Here is a 22066-nt window from a genome sequence, read left to right as displayed (position 1 = left end):
GAACTTCCAACAGAAGCTGATTTTCAACAGCATCTCTCTTTTTATATCAAATTATTTGGAGCTTCCAGGGTCAAAAAATTGAAAAAAAAAAAAAAAAATAAAAAAAAAAGAGGAAAAAAGGAAAGAAAATTATCACCATTGGTATATAAAAATTACCCTCATTTCAATTTTTTTTTAGTTAGGTGTAGAAAAAACAAAAAAAAAATAAAGAAATCATTTGTAAATAACAAGCATCAATACCACTATACATTGCAAGAGAGAATGTAATAGTGTATAGCAAAGAACGTAGGGTATTTTACGGCTATGAATTGTTTGTTCTAACCACAACAACGATATCAACGCTAGGAAGGGAAACTAGTTAATAGATATGAGAGTAAGAAAATAATAAGATATTTAGATTTTTTTGGAAGTAGATAATGTATATCCCAGGCCCTAGTTTAATGCTCTTATTTTACCTGATTGTAAATTTAGCATTTATTCAAGGATATTTACTCATTCAAAATCTTGTTTAGTAAGTATACCAACTGATATTGAATAAAATTTTTATTATACTATAAAAATATCAACAGTTTCGTCCTAAATTTATTTCTTGAACATTTTTTCGTTGTAGATTAATACAATATCAATCCTTGAATGGACAGCCACTAGGTTATGTATCCTGGATATCTTCGAAGAAGCGTGTGTATACAGAGAGTAATGTGAATATTACATTCATTATCGAACTAGAAATGTTGGAAAATCAACTCATCATAGGATTATATGCTAGCACCTGAAGTTAATCAACAGTACAGATTGCATTATGGTTGTTAACAAGTGATTAACTTCAAGGCATAATATATTCAAATTGTATATATAATAATGCGAGCTATAAATTTTTATTTTTTTTCACGAAGACATTTTATAGAAGCTGATATTATAACGTCTCGAATTTTAATATTCAGCAGTGATTGGCACCTTCAAAATGCATTTGTTTATACTATTCATGTGTTTTCATTACAGATTAAAGAGACAGTACTGCAGATTTAATCTTTGGTCCTTCTCATTTCAGATTGTGTGTTTTGTTTGAAAACTCCGAAGAAAAATTGTGATCCTTTGTTGATTTCCTTGAGTTTCCACTTCTGATGAACGACATTTTCTTTCAATAAATAAGATCGAAATGTAAACCATCATACTCGAAAGAATTAACAATACTTGGAGACATGACTAGAGGGAGAAGAAGAGGAAAGAGAGGAGAGGAATAGTTGAAATAACTGAGTATATAACGTTCGAAAAACTATGCTCTTTGTGCATTAAATATGCTTTCAAGATCGGTTACAGAAAGAATATTGGGATCCGTTTCCAAAGCATCTTTGTACAAACAACCTATATGGAGAAAGTCTATAGAACAGAAAAGATACGTCAGTGCACTCTCTAAAATAAGGAATATCGGGATTGTGGCTCATATTGATGCAGGGAAGACTACTACCACAGAAAGACTACTTTACTATTCTGGTAAGATTAATAGAATGGGAGATGTAGACACAGGTGATACCACAACAGATTTTTTACCACAGGAAAGATCAAGAGGTATCACCATCCAAAGTGCAGCCATATCATTCCCTTGGGGGGATAACTGTGCAATTAATTTAATAGATACGCCTGGTCATGCAGATTTTTGTTTTGAAGTTATGAGAACATTGAAAGTGTTGGATGGTTGTGTTACTATTCTGGATGGTGTTGCTGGTGTGGAATCTCAGACTGAAAAAGTTTGGAAGTTAAGCCATTTTTTACCTAAGATTTGTTTTATTAATAAAATGGATAGAATGGGAGCCAATTTTAATAACTCAGTTAAATCCATTGCAATCAAACTCCATACTAGACCTATAATAATTAATTTCCCAGTGTTTAATTTATCAGAAAATGGGTTCAATGAACCAGATTTGGTCGGTGTTATAGATGTAGTTAATCAAGTACTTCTTCAGTGGGATTCTTCCATTGAAGATACAACTAGAGATAACATCAAGGTGATTCCAATTAAAGCTAATTCGCCTTATTTTGATGATATGATTAAGTGTAGAGAATCTTTGGTTGAAACACTAACAGAGTTTGATGAAGATCTTCTATCGGAATATATCGACATGGTAGATGGAGATTGTTCAAAATTATCGTCACAATCACTAAACAAGTCTATAAGACTTTCTACTTTAAATCTTAAGGTATCTCCAGTTCTTTGTGGCTCTTCTTTTAAAAAAATTGGGGTTCAGCCATTGCTAGATGCTATTAGAGACTATCTGCCATCCCCATTGGAAGCTAGAGTACCAGATTTAAAGGATACAAGTTATTTAAACAAAGTTGTTCCTGTTAATGTTGATTCGAAAAATGGTTTGATAATCAATAATGATAATAATTTGTGCATGGCATTAGCATTTAAAATTATAACTGATCCAATTCGTGGAACTATGTATTTTGTTAGAGTCTATTCCGGTGTTCTAAGGAATGGAAGCGCTGTGTATAATTCTAGCAATGGTCAAAAGATTAGAATTGGAAAATTGGTTAAAATGAATGCTGATAAAACACAAGAAATTAATTATTTATCTGCAGGAGAAATTGGTGTACTTACAGGATCTTCAATAGGCGATGCAATTGCCACAGGCGATACATTGGTGTCACATTCAAGTAAAAAAGATGGCCTAAAGGTATTAAAGGCTAAAAATGAATTAGGTTTACAGGTATATCCAATAACAATTCCACCACCTGTATTTAGTGTGGTCGTTGAACCACAAACATTAGGAAACAAGGATCATATGGAATATTGTCTGAAACAATTAATTACAGAAGATCCTAGTCTCCAGTTATCAAAAGATAACGAGACAGGTCAAACTATTTTAAGCGGAATGGGTGAATTACATTTAGAGATTGCTAGTGATAGATTAATTAATGGTATGGGTGCAAAGGTTCATTTAGGAAAATTATCCGTTTCATATAAGGAATCTTTGAAAACAGCAACACCATGGGTAAGCACATCGCCTCAACTGGAGTCACAAGGATACCATTTTACTGTAAGAATAGAGCCATTATTGGATAATACTATAATTGGTTCACGTAGTAAAGATCAAAATAAAAATGGATTGTCAATCCCTTTAAAAAATGATAATAATTTCATACTAATGGAAAAAAATAAGAATTTTGATCCGGATTTAAATGATTGGAAACCTATTCTAACTTTTGAATCTATTGTGAATTCTATTGTATCAAGTGCATTGGTTGAATTACAAAGAGGTGGTAAAGTGGCCTGTCTCCCCTTGTTTGGATGTATTGTAAGAGTTAAAGATGATTGGAAAGTTCCATTGGATGTAGAAAAACCTATAGAAATATTACATATAATTAGATCTTTAATTCAAGAAGCCATAAAGATTCTACCTGGAGAACAATTTAATGTATTAGAACCTATTATGAATTTAACGTTAACAGTTAATGCCAGTGATATTGGTAGAGTATCTCAAGATTTGACATCTGCAAGAAATGCAAACATATTGTCTATTGAAGATTCCTCCAATTCAGGAGACATTATGAAAGATTTGTTAGAGTTTTCGAATTATGCAGATGCAATATACTTCCCAAAGAGTGAGTTGTCTATGATTTCGAAGGATACATATCAAAATACAAATACTAAGGTAATTAAGGCAGAGGTTCCATTACAGAATATGTTGTCATATAACAGAATTTTAAGAAGTTTAACACAAGGTAGGGCAGAATTCAGTATGGAATACAATCGTATGAAAGAAGTCAATCAAAACAGCTTAACCAACGTTTTAAAAGATATGTAGATGTTACCAAAAAAAGAAAAATGTTTGATCACAATATTTATAGACATATATTTTGTACTATGTGTAACTTGTATATATGCATTGTAAATACAGTAAATAATATTTTAATAATATCTGAAGGAATAAGTCCAGAGTAGTTGGTAAAGCATATACTGACTGCTAAATTAATGTTCCAGAAGTTGTGTATCTTCTATATCTCTAATTTGTGGTTACTCTTTTTTCAAGCTTTATTTAGTACAAAAGATTTCTTACAAAAAAAAATTGAAGTTGTTCTATAGATTTTTTTAACAGTGACTATATTAATTTATTGTTAGAAATTTTAAATCTAGATAAAGTAAGAGATAACGTAACAAAGTTATTCACATATTGTGCTAACTATCACTTTCTATTTTGTACGACATTTTACTTCTTAATTGAACAGTTTAGGAGAAATTGTCGCAGTTGGAAACTTACTGGAATAGGAGAGAAATGAATTATATTTGGAAACCCAAGTTTTCAAAATCTAACAAGTCTGTATCTAAGATTACATCTGAAAAGAATGATGATAACAAAAAGTCCAAAAGTTTTAACCTAAAGGGGGCCAAGGAGTTGGATAGTAAAAAGATAACTCAGAATAAAATTTTATTTAATCCTATGGATGTTCCTAGGATTTTAGAACATAGATTCGGTGAAAGTTTAGGTTTTAGAAATTATTTATTAAAGAAATTTAGTAGGATGGATAGGATAGGTCTTGGTCCACCAGATTTGATGCATTTCACTATTTATGATAATTTTAATCAGGAAGAAGTAGGGCAATATTTTTATGTCACAGGGATGGATGTATCGAATGAAAACATGGCAATTGCATTAATGAAAATGTTGAAGACAAGCCAGAAGACCAGTAGTGGTCTAGATCATAATAACATAGCTACATTTTGTTCCTTAAATATATTTAGTAAAGTGGATTTAAGGATACGATATGAATATGATAATAAATCCACATTCTATTCGTATGCAGTTAACTGTTCGGATGGTGTTACACAGGTTCCCTTAACTGAGAAAATATGGGAAGAATTGTTTGTTAGTGCTTGTTTGAGAAGTTTAATTATCAATAATGATCCTTCTAGAAAACTACCTGGGCTAGTCGAATATCCATTGGGAATAGATTTGGGTGGTATCTCTGTATGTGAGAGAATTATTACTCTACTTTGTAAATATTTACCCAGGTGTTTGGATGCTGGATGGGATAGTACTAAATCTGTTCATCCGACGATATTTAATAATTATTTAATGGATGCTTTATCAATATTTATATCTATAGTTCCTCATCTGATAGAGTTTGCCATTGATTTATTGAATAGTTTGAGTATTGAAGATGAAAACAATGGATTATTTTATAAATGTGCATTGATTTTATTATTGAAACAACATAGCGAAAAAGATTTTGATTTTATTACAATATTAAACGATACATTAGCTCCTTTGTTCCCTGTATTAGATAGCTTAAAACCAAAGGATATAAACTCATTTCAGCTATTGAATTGTATGTCTGATCTCCTAAATTTACAAGTTGATTTTTTATTACAAAATGGTGATTATGAATTGGCGTTAACTGTAGCCAAAAAATCTACTGAATTGGCCTTGGATTCTTTTGATTCTTGGTATTATCTGAGTAAATGTTACATTCAATTACAGCAATATGAAAATGCATTAATTACATTAAATTCAATGCCAAACCTCCCACAATATGATAAAATAACTAAAGGCTATATAAACGAAGTTGCACTATATGAATATTATGTAAGACCACTTGGAGATATAAATCATTCTGATAAGGCAAGAAGTCTTTTATCCAATGAGTTTGATGTTTTAAGTAGGTCCATGAAACATATGAAGGACAGTCAATTGAAGAATATTATATTCGGGAGAATTGTAATGCCCAACGATTCAAAGGAAGGTTATATAGAAGACATATGGGATAATATCTGTATGAAGATAGGTCCAATTTATGGACCACATTCTGTAAATTTGATAAATTACGTACCAATTAAGGAAGTTGAGTCCATACATGACATGAAATTATTGAGTCGAAATAGTATATCAAAACAATATAATTGGTCTCAACGTAAAGTTTATAATTTGTTGATAGAACTAGTACTAATGGTGGGGTGGAATAAATTATTAGAACTAAGGTCTAAAGTATTTATTATGGAAAGTGAATATTCTACTAGCAATACTGATAAGAATGAGAATAATGATGGTAGCAACAGTGTCGAAAATAATAAAAATATAAAAGGATATGTACGATTAAAAGATACGCCTTTGACCATTCGAAAAAAAAGAATTTGCGAAAGATGGCTAGATCAATTATTCTTAGATATTTATGATGATTTGGATATTACCACACATATATCTGAGAAACAGGATGTGAAGCGCAGTGGTCTTGAATGGGAATTATTGGGATTAACTATGTTAAGGACATGGCAATGGGATAATGCAATTATATGTTTAAGAACAAGTATCAAAGCAAGATTTGATGTTGTAAGTGTAAGAACTTTACTAGAATTGTTTCTTAGGATGGAAACATTAAATGATCCAATTCCACTTGATTATGATACAGTTATTGAATTGTTAGTGCAATATATATCATATCAAAGTAGATTTTATGATAATTTTCAGGTGATTACTATTCAAGTTATGCACAAATTATGTTTGGAAATAGGGATGGTAGCACTAAGAAGTAGGATTGAAGCCTTGGCGTTTACCAATAGCCGTATTTTTACAAAAGTAGAAAGATTACTAGGTTATATTTCTTTGATAGTAGAAGAAACAAATTCTCTGAAATAACCTTTATTTAATAAATGGTAAGATAAAAATATATAGAGGTTAGAGTTATCAAAAGAGATATATCTTATGCTCGATAACATTTTTATTTGATAAAAGAAGTGGGTTTATAACAAAAGAATATTTTTGTTGATTCATGATGTTGGATATATGTTTGTGCATTATTTTTCATTAATGAATTTTCGTATATTGTAAACTTGATTGTCTTATTTGCTTTTTCTCTTTTTTTGGAATATATTTTGTGTTTAATATATGTTATTACAATAAATATTCATGTGTAATTAAATAACCAACGATGCTATTAATTAGTTATAATAATAATATTTTTTACTTATTTCAATTAAATTTATTAGTTGAAGACATTTCATTAAGATCATAAGATATGGATTTTTAAGACTATTTGGATATTTTCCTTAATTCTTGAAAAAAAACTATAAGTGACTTTGTCTAGATGATTTATAAATATGTAATGTCTGTGTTGAAAATATTGAACAAAAACATACGGATAATTCCAATAAAAATTGAGGATCAACTAATTTGCATTAGGAAATTTAAAGCCCCTAATACTATAAAAGGATGAGAAAATTAATGATAAGATTGGAATAGATTATTTTACTCAGAGTTTAGATTATGTATTAAGATCATGGAAAAAATTAGTAAAATAATCTTACAAATTTTATCCGAATAGTATAAATAACCATATACTATTTTTTTATTTATATTTCTGTATTTAGATATATAGGACAAATACAAGAATTTTAGTTGCAACATATATATTAATAGCTGTATTATTCAATCATGATTACTAATTTTGGCAATATCTCAGATGTGATTCTTTATGACTTTGAATAAAAATTGGGTGAATAATGAATAATTTAGATTTTGATGAGTTAATAGGAAAATATTGTCTATGAGTTGTTAATAAGTCATAGAGCTTTTGATAGTTTTTTCGAATTATGTTATGTTCTGCCAATACAAGAAATTGTTTGTTTAAAGTGTGATCAGTACTTTGACAAAAGGCTTTGAAAAATTAATTTATATTTAGTCGAAAAACTTTTTGTTATTCCATAATTTTTAACTTCATTCTTTTGCAACTCTTAAAATTATTGAATTGAAAATAACAATAATTTTTTAAATACTTTATAAAATATACAAGATGATGCATATTATCTCCTTTCTTAAGTTATATTATTTTGACACTTCCAAATATCATGAATTTCTTTTTTTATTTCTAACTGTTACGAGTTACTTTAATAAAAAAATTGTTATTTCAAATATAAATATCTTCGAGATATAAAGGTGAAAATATATTGTTTAAAAAGTTTAAAGTTATATATCTATATAAACATATATAGAATCATCAAAATGAACAAAAAAAGACAGAATTATATAGAAGAAATAGAGAAATTTATAATATAAAGGGACTAATATATTTGATCACCTACGATTGATTCATTCTAGTATCATAGGAAAAAAAATAGATAAAAATAAAAAAAAGAAAAGAAACTTTCAATAGATTGGTTGACCCCAAGCTAATTTAATCCAATGCCAAGCGTCTGCATCAGCATTAGCTTCTGGCATGGCATCTCTTTTGTAGATTGGTTGACCCCAAGCCAATCTTATCCAGTGCCAAGCGTCTGCATCAGCATTAGCTTCTGGCATGGCATCTCTTTTGTAGATTGGTTGACCCCAAGCCAATCTTATCCAGTGCCAAGCATCAGCATCTCTCTTAGATAAAGAAGCTGATTCATTTTTTGTAGTCAATGCTTGATCTAAAATAGTGGTATTTAAAAATAAAATACCACTCTCAGTAGCATTTGACATTGGTAGAATTGCAATATCTTTAGCACCTTCTAAGTCTAAATAATTAATGATAGCTTCTGTTGGGATGGTAAGTGTATCATTTTGCACTGTTTCCACTGGGGCTGCAAAGATGGAAGTCACTAAGGTAGAAAGACAAGCAATAGTAGAAAATTTCATATTTTTGTTAATTTATAAATCTTTATTTTAAATGGTGTTATTCGATTCCTCTGTTTTTAACAGTAAAAAATAATTTCGTAATTACCAAAAATATTAATATAAATATGTGGGTATGTGTATCTAACTTTATGGTTATTTGTCTTATGTTGTTATAATTTGTAAGAAAAATTTATATTATGAAATATGAAACTCAATGGATAATTTAACTTCCTGATCTACCATGATTTATATATTTTTGAATAAGAACAAAGAAAAATCTATGAAGAGGCATTTTGATATTACTATTTGAAATTTAATACTTCTACTACTATCATCTTTAACTTCATTATAGATTCAAAACATGAAACGTCAATATAATTACAAATATTTTCAATAGTAGAATTAAAATAGACATATATTAGTTACCTTGTTGTGAATAAATTTAAAACATACACAACCATTGTAAAATCTGATGAAACATCATTAGTGACCATAAATAGTAAAATCAAATAGTGCTAAATAGCAGTGATGAAAACTTATATTCTGTATGATACGCAACCCCACAACTAAAATCTGATTTGGAACACCATCATGCTATAGATCAATTTGTACCATTTTGTTTATTATCCAAATTTATTGCTATTAATTTAACTATAACATACCTGCAACTTTCTTTCCTATTTGGGCCACTAATGAACATTATTATATCGTAGTAAATCAACTATTTAACCACATAAAGAGACTGCAAAAACAACAACAACAACAACAGAAAAAGCATAAGGCAAAAAGGCAAAAGAAGGACAGAAGTATTTTCCTCAAAGTATTTCTCTTAATTGAAACCGATATTTATTTGATTTCAATAGATGTAAACTATTCAAGAAAAATAAAAGCGTTGAAATGTCAAGTAACAATGAGAAAAAAAAATGTTTGAGGAGAAGGCGTTTGGATAAAACATAGTATAATCTATTCACAAGGATAATTGTTGTTGTTTGTAAAACAATACTAATAAATCATAAAATTTTTTTAGGAACAAAAGTAAATAGATAGATGCAATGATAAAAAGTAAAAAATGATTGATTATAGGTAATTTTCGAATCTTTTACCTTTTTCTATTTATTTTAATGAGTTATATCTATTATGTTTAAATTTTTCGATATATATTTTGTGATATCTCAGTAATAACAGTAGTACTATTATTATTAACATTAGCGCTAGTTTTACTGAGAAAAAAACAAAAAATAATAACCATACCACGATTTATTGATATTTTAAAAACAAAACACAACAAAATACAGTAAGTCAAAAATATAGCATTTCATGACTTAAAAATATGCAATAAAGTTAAACAAAAAATTAACGGACAAAGTGTCTTGACTATTTTTTTTTTTTAGAAAGTTGCATCTTCCTTTGGTTGCACCAATTTCTTATTTGCAGCAGTAGCCATTTCTTTTCTTAAATCTAGTAGCAAAGTTTGCATAGTGTAAGATCTTTTCCAATCACGTAAAGTATGGAATTTATCTACGATAACTTTACCAGTCTTATCATCGACACAAGGCAAATTAATCTTTGAGATAAATCTGACTTTTGGAGGTTCATCTGGATAATTTGGACCACATTCTATAGCTAGCGAATATATTCTATTTTCATGATTACTATGGGGAGGGCCTAGGATAGTTCCATTCCAATTAGTCATGGAAATATCATCGCTATTTGCTAACCCATAACTACAGGATTCGGGACCAAAACCCTTTTCACCTTTTTCTAATTCCTCTAATAATCTAAAACTTCTTGGACTAATCAAATCAAAAACTTAAATTAAATGAACATAAGTGAAGGTAATATACGGACATATCAAAACAAAAATAATTGGAATTAACTTGTTCCAGTTATATTATCAACCAGTAAGTTAGTAAAAAGAATATTCATACAAACACACACACAGATATATATATATATTAATAAGTTTTAACATACATTTTGGACATTTAAAATCTTTTATTACAAAAAAATGGTGTTATTTGTAAATTAATCGAGAAATAACACTAATATATCGAAATAAATACAGAAAACTACTTTATAGACTAGATTAAACTAGAATATATTCTCTCAATAACTTGCAACTACTCAAAAACCTTGTGTTAAAGAAACATATTATTGAAAGAAAAAGTTAGTTATTAATACATTCTCTCTCAAACACTTCCTATACAAAAAATTTAATCAATCCTTTAAATTCACATTTTCTTCTCTCTTTGGGAAGTAAAGAAAATTTAGAAAAAAAAATATCAAACAAAATAAAACAAAACACAACAAATTATACTGAAATTTTTCAAAAGAAGACGAAGATACAGTTTTCTACCGAACTATTAAAATCATTCTTGATTGGACTGATAAGTTTTCTGTAAGAAAGCAACATTGTAGCATTACTAGTACTACAATAAATAACAATTGTATTTTCTTTTTTTTCATTTTAATCTTTTCAAGTGATTGATTAAATACAAATGAACGAATTGAATAAAAATGAACACAGTTCTTCTGACGATGATGATTCGGGAAGATCTTCTTCCTTCATAGACACACCTTCTAATGGGATCGAAAAAGATAATCTTTTAATAGATGACGTTTCTAACAAAGACAATAATAACCTAATAGGAGACAATAATGAGGACAATATACTATCTTTACAGTATAAATTAGAAACCCAAAGGAATAACTTTGAATTGAAATTACTACAATTAGAAAGAAAGTATAATCATCTAGAAATGAATTATAATTCTAAATTAGAAGAATTAGAGTTATCAAATAGTAATGTAATATATATGAAAGAGAAAGAACAAAAAATCCAAGAACAGTTAACAAATTGTGAAAATAAATATAATCAAATGGAGACAGAGTTAAATCAAAAGATTCAGGAATTATCTTCTGAATTAATTGGAAGGAAACAATCATTTAATACTTTAAAGATTAATAATGATCAAAAGATAAATAAATTAGAATCAGATGCTGAAAATTACCAAATTACAATTCAAAATTTACAACAGTCAATTGATCGTTATGAAGCCACTATAGGAGATCAATCTAGGGAGATAGTTACCTTGACCAATGCAAATAATCAAAAAGATGAAGAAATTATATGTTTAAAACAATTATTATCTAATTCTAACATAACTACCACTACCACTACCACTACCGTTAACAACAATGATAGTGGCAACTCAAGTCATGATACTTGTTCTAGTTCTAATGGACCTAATGTAAATAATAAACATATTGATACCACATCTACTAATGAAACTGACGAATTAACCACGATTACCAAACTATTCCAATCTCAAATTAAATATACAACACAACTAGAAGAAACTAATAGAAGACAAGAAGAAAGAATCAAAGTTTTGGAGAATTCTTCTGATCTAAGTAAATATTGGAAGTCTGAAGTGGATTCTTTGCAAATGAAGTTGCAAGAATTTGAAATGCTACAAAAAGATTATCAAAATTCTCAATTAGAATTATTAGAATTAAAATCTAAATTAGCAGAATGGAATCTATATAAAGAAGAGCAGGAGCAAAAAGAAGATCAAGATCGAGCAAAAGAAGAAAAAAATAATGATAAAGACAATCATAATGATGACACCAATAATATTATTAAAGACGAACAGAATAGTTCACAAGAGAATAACAATAGGGATTATGTCTTAGAAGAAAATAATCCAAGTGAGATTCTTCATGAATTAAGTTTAACCAAGAAAGAAAATGTGGTGTTAATTGAAGAAAACAATCAATTAAATATTAATATTAATAGTTTAAAAATTCTAAATGAAGAATTAGCATTAGAAAGAAATCAATTATTAGATTTAAATAAGACATATGAAATTAACATTCTAAGTTTAAAAAAATTAAATTATGAATATGAACAACAGAAAGTACTAATAAATGAGGAATGTAAATTATTGAGGAATCAATTAAATGAATTTGTTAAACTTGATCAAGATACCTTGAGTAATGATAGTAGGAATAATGACGACAATAATAACAAAAATAATGGAGAATTAGTACAAAAAGGTTTAGAGACTCTTGTAGATGATTATAAGAATAGATCAGAGGAGCTAACAAATGATCTAAAATTATTGAATGAAAAATTGGCAAATTCTCTTAAAGAAGAAAAAGATAGTAATAATAAGAAACGTAAGCTAGGAGGCTCCCCGCAGTCCAGTGGATTAACATATTACTCTCAAAGAATAAATGAATTACAATTAGAAAATGCTAAATTAAATAGAGATTTAGGCAAATATAAGAACTTAAACAGATTACTTGATGAAAAATTGAAAAGATTGATAATATTAAAAGAGAAAAAAATTAGAATATTACAATTAAGAGACAATCCATTAGCAAAAGAACAATTCGTAAAAAGAAAACAATTGGCCTTATTAAAAGAAGAAAACGAGGATTTATTGAAAAAGTTACAATCCTCAACAGCAGATATTAAAAGTGTGCCATTATCAGTAGTGAAGACAATGGAGTTTGAATTAAGACAATGCGAAAAAGAACTATTTAAATCAAATAAAAGATTTACAAGGTTAAGAGAATTTTTTAATAAAAAATCATTAGAGTTTATTGAAGTAGTTAATTCAATACTTGGTTTCAAGCTAGAATTCCAACAAAATAACAAAGTCAAAATATATTCCTGTTTTAGACCAGATAAGTACCTAGTTTTAGATCTAGTTAAAAACACATTAGTATCAAATTTGAACTTAAGCAATTGGGAAGAATTATTATCTACGTGGATAGAACAAAGAGAACAAATTCCTTGTTTCCTCGCCACAATAACACTACAACTTTGGCAGGAAACTGTTAATTAAAATAATTTACATTATAATTAGTAAAACACATGTCAGGCAATATAATTCACTTTTTGTACATTAATATATCTACCGATTTTTCGATATTGTATCTTCAGTCTGAAATATGGTTGTTGTTGAGTCATCTAAACCTTAATATATTATTAATAAATGATCTATAAGTATATAAAAAAAGAAAGGGTTAAACTTTTCTCTAAATTCAACATATATATATATATATTCATACCTCTTTGCATATAAAAGACTAATGAATGTACATTAATAATGAAATTGGTACTAATGATTTTAAACTTTACTACGAATTCATACTATTTAAAATGTCTATTTTAATATCTTGATTTAGCCACTATTTATATTATCTAATTATTTGTATCCTTTTTTTCTTTTTTTCTTTTACTTATATACTTTTTATAAAGATATCCAATCTTTTAAAAGCTTTACGACAGAAGAAATGACCTTTACAATAAATAGATATGTATGCTTTTTCATGTAGATATATTAAATTATTAAAATATATATCATCTTGTAAATACTAACGTTAACTTTGTCTCAATGTCAACTCGAAATAATGGTAATAATGAAGTCATAACAATATCCTTAAATACATTCTATGGTACATCACTTATATTAACTTTTTTGGGTGGGTCATATTTAACTTATAACAGATATCTTAAACAATATCGAAATGTAAAAGATATTCCAACTAATTTATTTAGGAAGAAATGGTTATATGGGAAAGTAACTGCTGTTGGAGATGGGGATAACTTTCATTTTTATCACTTACCTGGTGGGATTCTTGGAGGTTGGGGCTGGTTAAGAAAGATTCCTGAACTAGAACCAAACACAACAATGAAAATTATTAATTCAAAAAATATGACAGCTTCTGATAAACCTTTCCATCAACTATCATTCAAGTCATTTTCTAAAAGGATAAAAGATATTTCTTCAATGTCATCCTCCCAAAGGAATCTGAAGTTAAAGTCAAGTTATTATATGAATTTAAAACCACGATACAAGGGGAGAAGAGGTTTACCGACTATTCCAATCAGAATATCTGGTATTGATGCACCAGAGAGAGCACATTTTGGAAACCAAGGACAACCATTTGGCGATGAAGCATTAAATTGGCTTCGATATCGATTGTTGAACAAGAAAGTATGGATAAAACCATTAAGAATAGATCAATATAATCGTTGTGTTGCCAGAACAGTCTACTGGTCGTGGGTTGGAGGATGGAAGGATATTGGATTACAAATGATAAAGGAAGGCCTTGCTGTTGTGTATGAGGGAAAAATGGATGCAGAATTCGATAACAAGAAAAAGATATATCAATTTCATGAATTCCTTGCCAAATCTCAAAGAAGAGGGTTATGGATCCAAAAAAGTATTCAGACTCCTGGTCAATTCAAGAAAAAAACATAATTGAAATAAAAAGAAATTAACATAATTTATACTTAAATATTAATAATGTTTTATTTTAATATTGTAACATTGTAAATTCATTAAAACTTTATTAATTTATTTAGGTTTTTATATATTTATCGCCTATATTATATTCAGGTTCTTTATAATCTATGTTGGCATCATATTGTTACCGGAATTAACATGTATACATATCAAATTTCCAATCCACTCTTTTTATCTTGGGCTTGTTATTTCTTCAAAAGAAAAAAAAAGAAACCAATTCAATCAATATTTCCAACTTTTATCCCAAACTGGAAAAATCTTTAAATCGTAAACACAAACTTTTAACTTCCAACTTCCAACTTCCAATTGTCAACTCTCAACTCTCAACTCTGTTCTTTCATTCAAACAAAGGTGTGTAAGACAAAGAAACAAAAGATATAGTTGTTAGGTTTCTTGCTATCAAAAATACTGTGTACTATCCATTATTCTTCATTTTTTCTTCTACAAAGAAAATTCATTGCTTTCACAGCAAAAAAACAGTGATTAACTGAGCAGGAGTAATTAACTGTAGGTGTGAAGTTAAAAGAAAACATATCCGAGTTCAACAATGATGTTTTGGTCAACAAAAACTGGGATTTCAAATAAATACTCTTTTTCCTCATCTCCCACATTTATTGCAGAACCTTGGTCAGTCTTTACTGGCAGACCTAAATCATCATCCTCAACTGGAAATAACAAAGTGTCTATATTTGTCTTTGATAAAAAACAGTTTGAAAATTATTTATTGAAGTACGGTATTATCAAGTCAAAATCTTCTTTGAAGGATAAACAACTGATACAAGAAGGATATGAAATATTGAGAAATGAAGTCAATAATCTAGCCAAGTTAAAACATCCAAATATTTTAACTTTAATTGAACCTTTAGAGGAGCACAGCAAAAAGTTTATGTTTGTTACTGAGTATGTTACTGGAACATTAGAGGACGCTTTCAAAGAAGATGCTAGTGATAATCAATTATTTTCACAAAGTTTCATTAAAAACGACATAATTATACAAAGAGGAATACAACAAATAATTACTGGTTTAGATTTTATTCATAACCGCGCTAATTTTGTTCATTTGAATCTTCAACCCAAATCGATATTTATTAATGAAAATTTAGATTGGAAAATATCTGGATTAGGTCATATTATCAAATTACCACAAGAAACAAATTCAGCAGACCATATGTTTCCGCAGTATGATCCAAGAATCCACCAATTTTATACTTTAAATCTAGATTACACTGCACCTGAATTAGTTTATGAAAATACCTTAAGTTTTAAAAATGATTATTTCTCATTAGCATTATTGATTAATTTCTTATACAATGGTAACAATTCTATTATTAGGGCAGGTAATTCTTTAAGTGATTATAAAAGTGCTTATAATAGATTTGAGAAAAAACTAAGTAGTCTTTCTTGGGACAATATTTTCATTAAAGTTCCAGTAAAGTTAAGAGCCTGTATGCCAAAGTTAATGAATAGAGACATTTATTCTAGATATGAGAATATAACAGAATTTTTAGACAGCGATTTCTTTCAAGATCCATTAATAAAAACATTAAATTTTCTGGATGATTTACCAACAAAGACTAATGAGGAGAGAGTTATTTTTTTAGACGGTCTGATCAATTTACTACCTCAGTATCCAACAACTTTATTACAGCGTAAATTCTTACCTATTCTGTTAAATCTATTAGTCCAGCTAACTAATGAGAAAATTATTGATTCTCATAGTATATCAAAGGATTTAGAAATTATTATTAAAATTGGTTCTACTGTGTCACAATTAACTTTTTTGGAAAAGATATTCCCAATAGTTAGTGATACAAACACTTTTTCTATTTTGTTAGAACATTCTTCAATGACACTTATTACAAACATATCATTTTTAAAGGAAAAGATCAGACTAGAAAGTTTTGCTGAATACATTTTGAGTCCACTATTACAGTACATTCTAGATAAATGTGATAAGGACAATGTCATACAGCTTCAAGAGACATTATTAGGGCAAACCTCTTTAATTTTAGATTGTTATGACTTCCCAACTGTTAAAAATGAAATATTACCTCTCTTATGTCAATTGTTTACGAAGACAACAAGTTTAACCATCAAAATGAGTTGTATGACAAGTTTTGAAATATTAATCGAAAGAAAAGCCATTGATTCATATACCTGTTCAGAAAAGATCTTACCTTTATTCAAAACCATGAAGACCAGAGATCCAAGAATTCTTTTGAAATCATTGGCTTTATTTGTTAAAATACCAACGTTAATTACTGACGAAGTTGTCCTTGTAGAAAACTTCTTACCCTTACTCTGGAATTATTCAATGGCTTCTACTTTAAAAAAGTATCAATATACCGAATTTGTGAAAGTGATAAATAAATTAACAGCAGATATTCAAAAATCTCATAGTGAAAAATTAAATAATGATAATTTTGATTATAATGATAACAAAGGTATTAACAGTAATAGTAATAATTTTAATAAAATCATTGAAAGCAAAAACAATTCTCCCAAACCTGCTGATCTAGATAATGAAGCAAGCAAAAATGTGAATGTTGCAATTATCCAACCTACAAAAAAGAAGGTAGGCTCAATTATTACACCAAGAAAAGATAATACAAAAGATAACAACACTTCTGAACCGTCTATTCTTTCTCCGAAACAAATACATGAACTAAGAATGAAAAGGGATACTAAAGATCAAGTAGCAAAATCTTCTATAAATACACCCATATCCTCAACCATTTCCACTAGTAAACCAACTTTGATTGTTTCCAATAGTTTAGAACCGTTATCCAAAACTCTATGTAACACACGTACTTTTAACCAAGAATCTACATCAAATGAACATAGAGTTACAACATCTCTAGCCAAGGCTCCTTCAATTATAAAAGCAGCTGACACCTCGTGTTTTTCAGTTTCCAATCCAACCAATTCGCCCGCAACAAATAATAATAATCATCCAAAATTTCCGCCTGGATTTTCTGTGTCACTGCAGCCAACTAAAAAAGGTTCCCCTGATACTACTATGCCTATGCTAAACAATACTACTACAGATTCACTTATATAGAGCAAAAAAGACTCATCCACATGTACTAGTATCTTTCATACACATAAATGCATAAAATATATATATATATATACCTTCTTGTTCATTTCGAAGATCCATCAGTGCTAGCAAACAGCAAGGAAGCAACAATATATTAATATAACAAGCTTACAAGAACATCTCTTGCTTCGGCAGATGTCTTTATCTGGCCGATTGTTATCTTTGTGGTTAAAAGATTTTTTTAATCATGTATATTTAATTCACAATAAATTATTCCTTATTGTCCAAGATAATTTACAAATAAAAAGGGATAGCCATAAGATCACAAGAACCGACAACAATGAAAAAAAAAGATTTTCAGTGTTAGAGGACAAATTAATGAATTGATACCACAATTTTATTATGTACCATTAAAGCATGAATATGTATCAAAGATGGAAATTCAATAAGATATGCTACATATCCTCTTGAAGAACGTCTTCTCTGCCATGAAATTTAGCAGTTCATGAATAGGATGATACCAGAACTAACAACATCAATTAACCACATTATGACCTCCTTATAGTCTATAATGTTCTAAATGTTAACCATAATGTAAACCCCTCCCCATTATTTACAATACATTAGCATCAATTTACTTTGATAAGGCAAATAAAGACACCCTCAAAATAAAGTTAACATTTTATTTTACTAAGTCATGATTGTTCATATCCCAAAAAACAAAAAAAACAGGTAAACCTTCACGACTTTTAAATAACATACCTTAGCTCAACTATGTAATAGAATCATTAACAATATCATTAATAATACCAATATAATGTATGCACTTTTTACTTCTCTATAACCATTGAGAAAAAAAAATGGCTTCCTCGAGGGTTCGAAACAGTTCCTTTTTTTTTTTTTTTCAGTAATTTTTCTCTCGCCTTGGCAGATCAAATTTAAAAAAAAATTGATAAAAGGGAGGAAAAAACTTGACTCAGTCAATAATTAACTGACTAGAAAGATTGATGGAATCAGTAAAGTATAAATATTTTAAGGAAAAAGATATAGTCCATGTAATCAAATGTACCATTCTTTTTCAACTCTTCGACCAATTACTCAAGTTACTTAGCCAGTTATTGTTTATGCAAGAAGACACTACGCTTATATCTCTTTATATATTGGTTTGATTTTATTATATCTTTCTACCTTACTCCCTCTCCCCTAATCATTTAGACTCACTGTGATTAACATTAAGTACAAATATACAAATGGACATTCTGTTTAACACCAAGAAAGTTTCTATAAACGGTTATGAATATACAATTTTATTACATAATGAGGCTGTAGAACAAAATAATGGGAATGACGCTGCTTCCTGTGCCTTACTAGCATTATGCAATGTTTTGTTGTTATCTCCTGGTCTAGCCAATATGGCAAGAAATTTAATCACTTTAATTAATAGTAAGCAACAAGTATCCAAAAGCGACCTTGTTCAAACATTAAGCTACATAGGTGTACAACAAAATAATACAATTAATATCAATCAATTGTTACAAACTTTGCCGAACTTATGCTATCATACAGAAACAACATCAAACCCAAATTTCCAACAATGGGAGACTCTAACTATTGATCCTGTTTTCAATGGTTCTTTCGAAGATGGCATGAATATGTCAATATTCAGATTATACAATGTGGGCTTGGTACATGGTTGGATAATAAGTCCTGAGTTGGATCTTATAGCGTACGATCATGTATCTAAGTACTCATATGAGAATGCACAGAGAGTCCTTGTACAATCTTATGATATCAATAAAAATAATATACAAATTGCTAATGCAGATGCAATATTACAAGATGCAAACTATTTGAAATCCTTTTTAGCCAGATCAGCTACACAATTGACAGATTATGGTTTGAATCACTTAAAAGAGATTATGGTTGAAAAATCATTTGCTGTTTTATATAGAAACGACGGATACTTCACTTTGCACAAAAATAATGGTGAATTATACATCCTTGTAGTAGATAATAACTATACTGACTCTAATGATATTGTCTGGAAGTCATTAAAATCTGTTAGCGGGAACCAGGATTCATATTATACTGGAAATTTCATTCCTGCTAGTATTGAAAGAACTGTGACTCAAGCAACAACAACATCAAATCCCATGCAAGTTGATCATACTATATCTAATCCATTCCATGATAAAAATGAGGACAATATAGGAGATAATCAAGTACATCAACAAGGGGATGATCCACAGCAACAATTACAGGATGACGAATTATTAGCTAGAAGATTACAAGAACAGGAAGATGAAGAATATGCTGCAGCACTAAGAAACACATATAGGACTGATAGGCTACCCAATAATGGAAATCGTAATGAACGTGGGAGACAATCTAAATTCGATAGAGCAGATAGGTACAATCCTGATCCCATGAATAAAAATAAAGAAAAGAAGAAATTAAAAAATAAACTCTTCTCCAGGAAGAATAAATCTGGTAATGGAAAGAAAAGTTCTGATTGTACTATCATGTAAATTATGAATGAATGATTCTTCTTCCTAATCAGTTTGTTTTCTATTTGTACCTTAGGTTTTCTTTATGGTTATCTGTATTTTCCATTCACCTTTGGCATTTTTATTTTCATTTGAATTACTTAGATGATATCTTATACATTCAACGAGTATTTAGTACCTGTCCAATTTTTTTTAGAGACACATAAGTATATAAAAGTATTTAGTAAAAAAATAAAATATTTATATGCCCATTTTTAATCCTACTATATATTTTTTACTCATTATTGAATAAAGATGATCAAATATAAGGTGAGGCAACTTTGTGATATACAAGATCCTCTATCATTTTAACTCTTCATCGGCAATCGTTATATGAATGTCCTTTCTAAGACCTGAATTCAACCTGTTAACATTTTTCTGATTTATACTATATATATATGGATAATTTGTAAACTATCTTCATTATCTAGTTTAACCTTATTATCGGAATACTTATTATTTACAAACCTTTGATTCTTCAAAAATAGACTTTTATTTTATTTGCTTACTAAATGTTTTATATTTGCATATCAGATTAATTTTATTGATGGCGAAAACCATCTTTAATATATGGAATTATACTATATTATTTAAGATTACCGTGACATTTATTTTATTTTTGAACTAGAGTGATTTTTTAGAAAATACACGACCCTCCATTCCCCAAGCGTTGCATACATATGTAGGTACAACATTTGCTCAATAATGAATACCGAATCTACTTCCAATGAATTATGGTCTAATGTGGAGGACTCACAAGTACCCAGTATTAGCTCTCAAAATTATGCAATACCATTTACAGAAGACATTTATTATCAAATTTCAACATCCTCAAGTAGTAATAGCAACGATTATCTGTCTAGTGAGGTAGATGTAACAGATAATGATATTACAAACTCAAATCTAATTGAAAACAATCTTTTAAATGAAGAAGAGAATTTAGTCAATCACATTTTAGACAGGACCAATGAACCATTACAAAATCATATAAATAATGAAAATATTCTTCTTCGACACTCTAGTAATATCAAACCTACAAGTAATACTTTCACCTTAATAAATGAGCAAGGTCCAAATCAAATGATAGATGTATCAAAATACATCTTTGACTCATTAAAACAGGCTATTGAATCTGCAGATTTTTCTGAATCATTAGCCTACCAAACAAAGACATCAGCACAAATCAATGCCAAAAGTCTTGAGTTAAAGCAATTAATTGGTGAAACACAAAGTAAAATATTATCCTTACAAGAACGATTTGAAAGAGGAGTTGAGGTATCTAGAAATATAAAAAAAAACTTAGATTATGCCAAAAAAAGCATAGAAAAAATCAATGGTATCTTAAGGACAGAATATCCTATCGAATATAATAAAACAAGAGAAAATATTATGGAACGTAATTTTAACACAGAGGATAATGAATAATGGTCTTCCATATTAACTTTACTCACCTCCATATTTATTAATCATAAGACATATAAATCAGTTTCATAGGAAGAATAATTCAACACACACACATATATATATATACTTAGTCATAATAACACTTTAAAATTGTTTTATAAACAG

The 22066-nt window shown here is 28.7% G+C and overlaps 9 protein-coding genes across 9 annotated transcripts; 7 read left to right on the top strand and 2 right to left on the bottom strand.

Moving 5' to 3' along the window:
• Nucleotides 1-1295: 1295 nt before the first annotated feature.
• MEF2 (mitochondrial elongation factor MEF2) lies at nt 1296-3806 on the top strand (the record flags this gene model as incomplete). The annotated part of the gene is made up of 1 exon (XM_064859904.1): nt 1296-3806. The coding sequence occupies one exon, from the start codon at nt 1296-1298 to the stop codon at nt 3804-3806; it is 2511 nt and encodes an 836-aa protein (XP_064713277.1).
• Nucleotides 3807-4274: 468 nt separating this feature from the next.
• On the top strand, nt 4275-6632 carry CHS6 (Chs6p; the record flags this gene model as incomplete). Its single annotated transcript, XM_064859903.1, has 1 exon — nt 4275-6632. The coding sequence occupies one exon, from the start codon at nt 4275-4277 to the stop codon at nt 6630-6632; it is 2358 nt and encodes a 785-aa protein (XP_064713276.1).
• A 1506-nt stretch (nt 6633-8138) lies between these two features.
• MF(ALPHA)2 (Mf(Alpha)2p) lies at nt 8139-8609 on the bottom strand (the record flags this gene model as incomplete). The annotated part of the gene is made up of 1 exon (XM_064859902.1): nt 8139-8609. One exon carries the CDS (start codon nt 8607-8609, stop codon nt 8139-8141), a length of 471 nt encoding a protein of 156 aa, XP_064713275.1.
• A 1366-nt stretch (nt 8610-9975) lies between these two features.
• MMS2 (E2 ubiquitin-conjugating protein MMS2) lies at nt 9976-10573 on the bottom strand (the record flags this gene model as incomplete). Its single annotated transcript, XM_064859901.1, has 2 exons — nt 9976-10366; nt 10563-10573. 2 exons carry the CDS (start codon nt 10571-10573, stop codon nt 9976-9978), a joined length of 402 nt encoding a protein of 133 aa, XP_064713274.1.
• A 513-nt stretch (nt 10574-11086) lies between these two features.
• On the top strand, nt 11087-13444 carry MAD1 (coiled-coil domain-containing protein MAD1; the record flags this gene model as incomplete). The annotated part of the gene is made up of 1 exon (XM_064859900.1): nt 11087-13444. The coding sequence occupies one exon, from the start codon at nt 11087-11089 to the stop codon at nt 13442-13444; it is 2358 nt and encodes a 785-aa protein (XP_064713273.1).
• A 552-nt stretch (nt 13445-13996) lies between these two features.
• On the top strand, nt 13997-14866 carry LCL3 (Lcl3p; the record flags this gene model as incomplete). Its single annotated transcript, XM_064859899.1, has 1 exon — nt 13997-14866. The coding sequence occupies one exon, from the start codon at nt 13997-13999 to the stop codon at nt 14864-14866; it is 870 nt and encodes a 289-aa protein (XP_064713272.1).
• A 592-nt stretch (nt 14867-15458) lies between these two features.
• SCY1 (Scy1p) lies at nt 15459-17972 on the top strand (the record flags this gene model as incomplete). The annotated part of the gene is made up of 1 exon (XM_064859898.1): nt 15459-17972. The coding sequence occupies one exon, from the start codon at nt 15459-15461 to the stop codon at nt 17970-17972; it is 2514 nt and encodes an 837-aa protein (XP_064713271.1).
• A 1229-nt stretch (nt 17973-19201) lies between these two features.
• Nucleotides 19202-20479, top strand: MIY3 (Miy3p; the record flags this gene model as incomplete). The annotated part of the gene is made up of 1 exon (XM_064859897.1): nt 19202-20479. One exon carries the CDS (start codon nt 19202-19204, stop codon nt 20477-20479), a length of 1278 nt encoding a protein of 425 aa, XP_064713270.1.
• A 723-nt stretch (nt 20480-21202) lies between these two features.
• KXD1 (Kxd1p) lies at nt 21203-21922 on the top strand (the record flags this gene model as incomplete). The annotated part of the gene is made up of 1 exon (XM_064859896.1): nt 21203-21922. The coding sequence occupies one exon, from the start codon at nt 21203-21205 to the stop codon at nt 21920-21922; it is 720 nt and encodes a 239-aa protein (XP_064713269.1).
• Nucleotides 21923-22066: the final 144 nt, after the last annotated feature.

Source organism: Arxiozyma heterogenica (assembly GCF_036370985.1).
Source record: "Arxiozyma heterogenica strain weizmannii chromosome Unknown scaffold_27, whole genome shotgun sequence".
Lineage (NCBI taxonomy): Eukaryota > Fungi > Ascomycota > Saccharomycetes > Saccharomycetales > Saccharomycetaceae > Arxiozyma > Arxiozyma heterogenica.
Note: the sequence above shows the minus strand (reverse complement) of the source record. Positions and strands in the feature narration are given on the sequence as shown.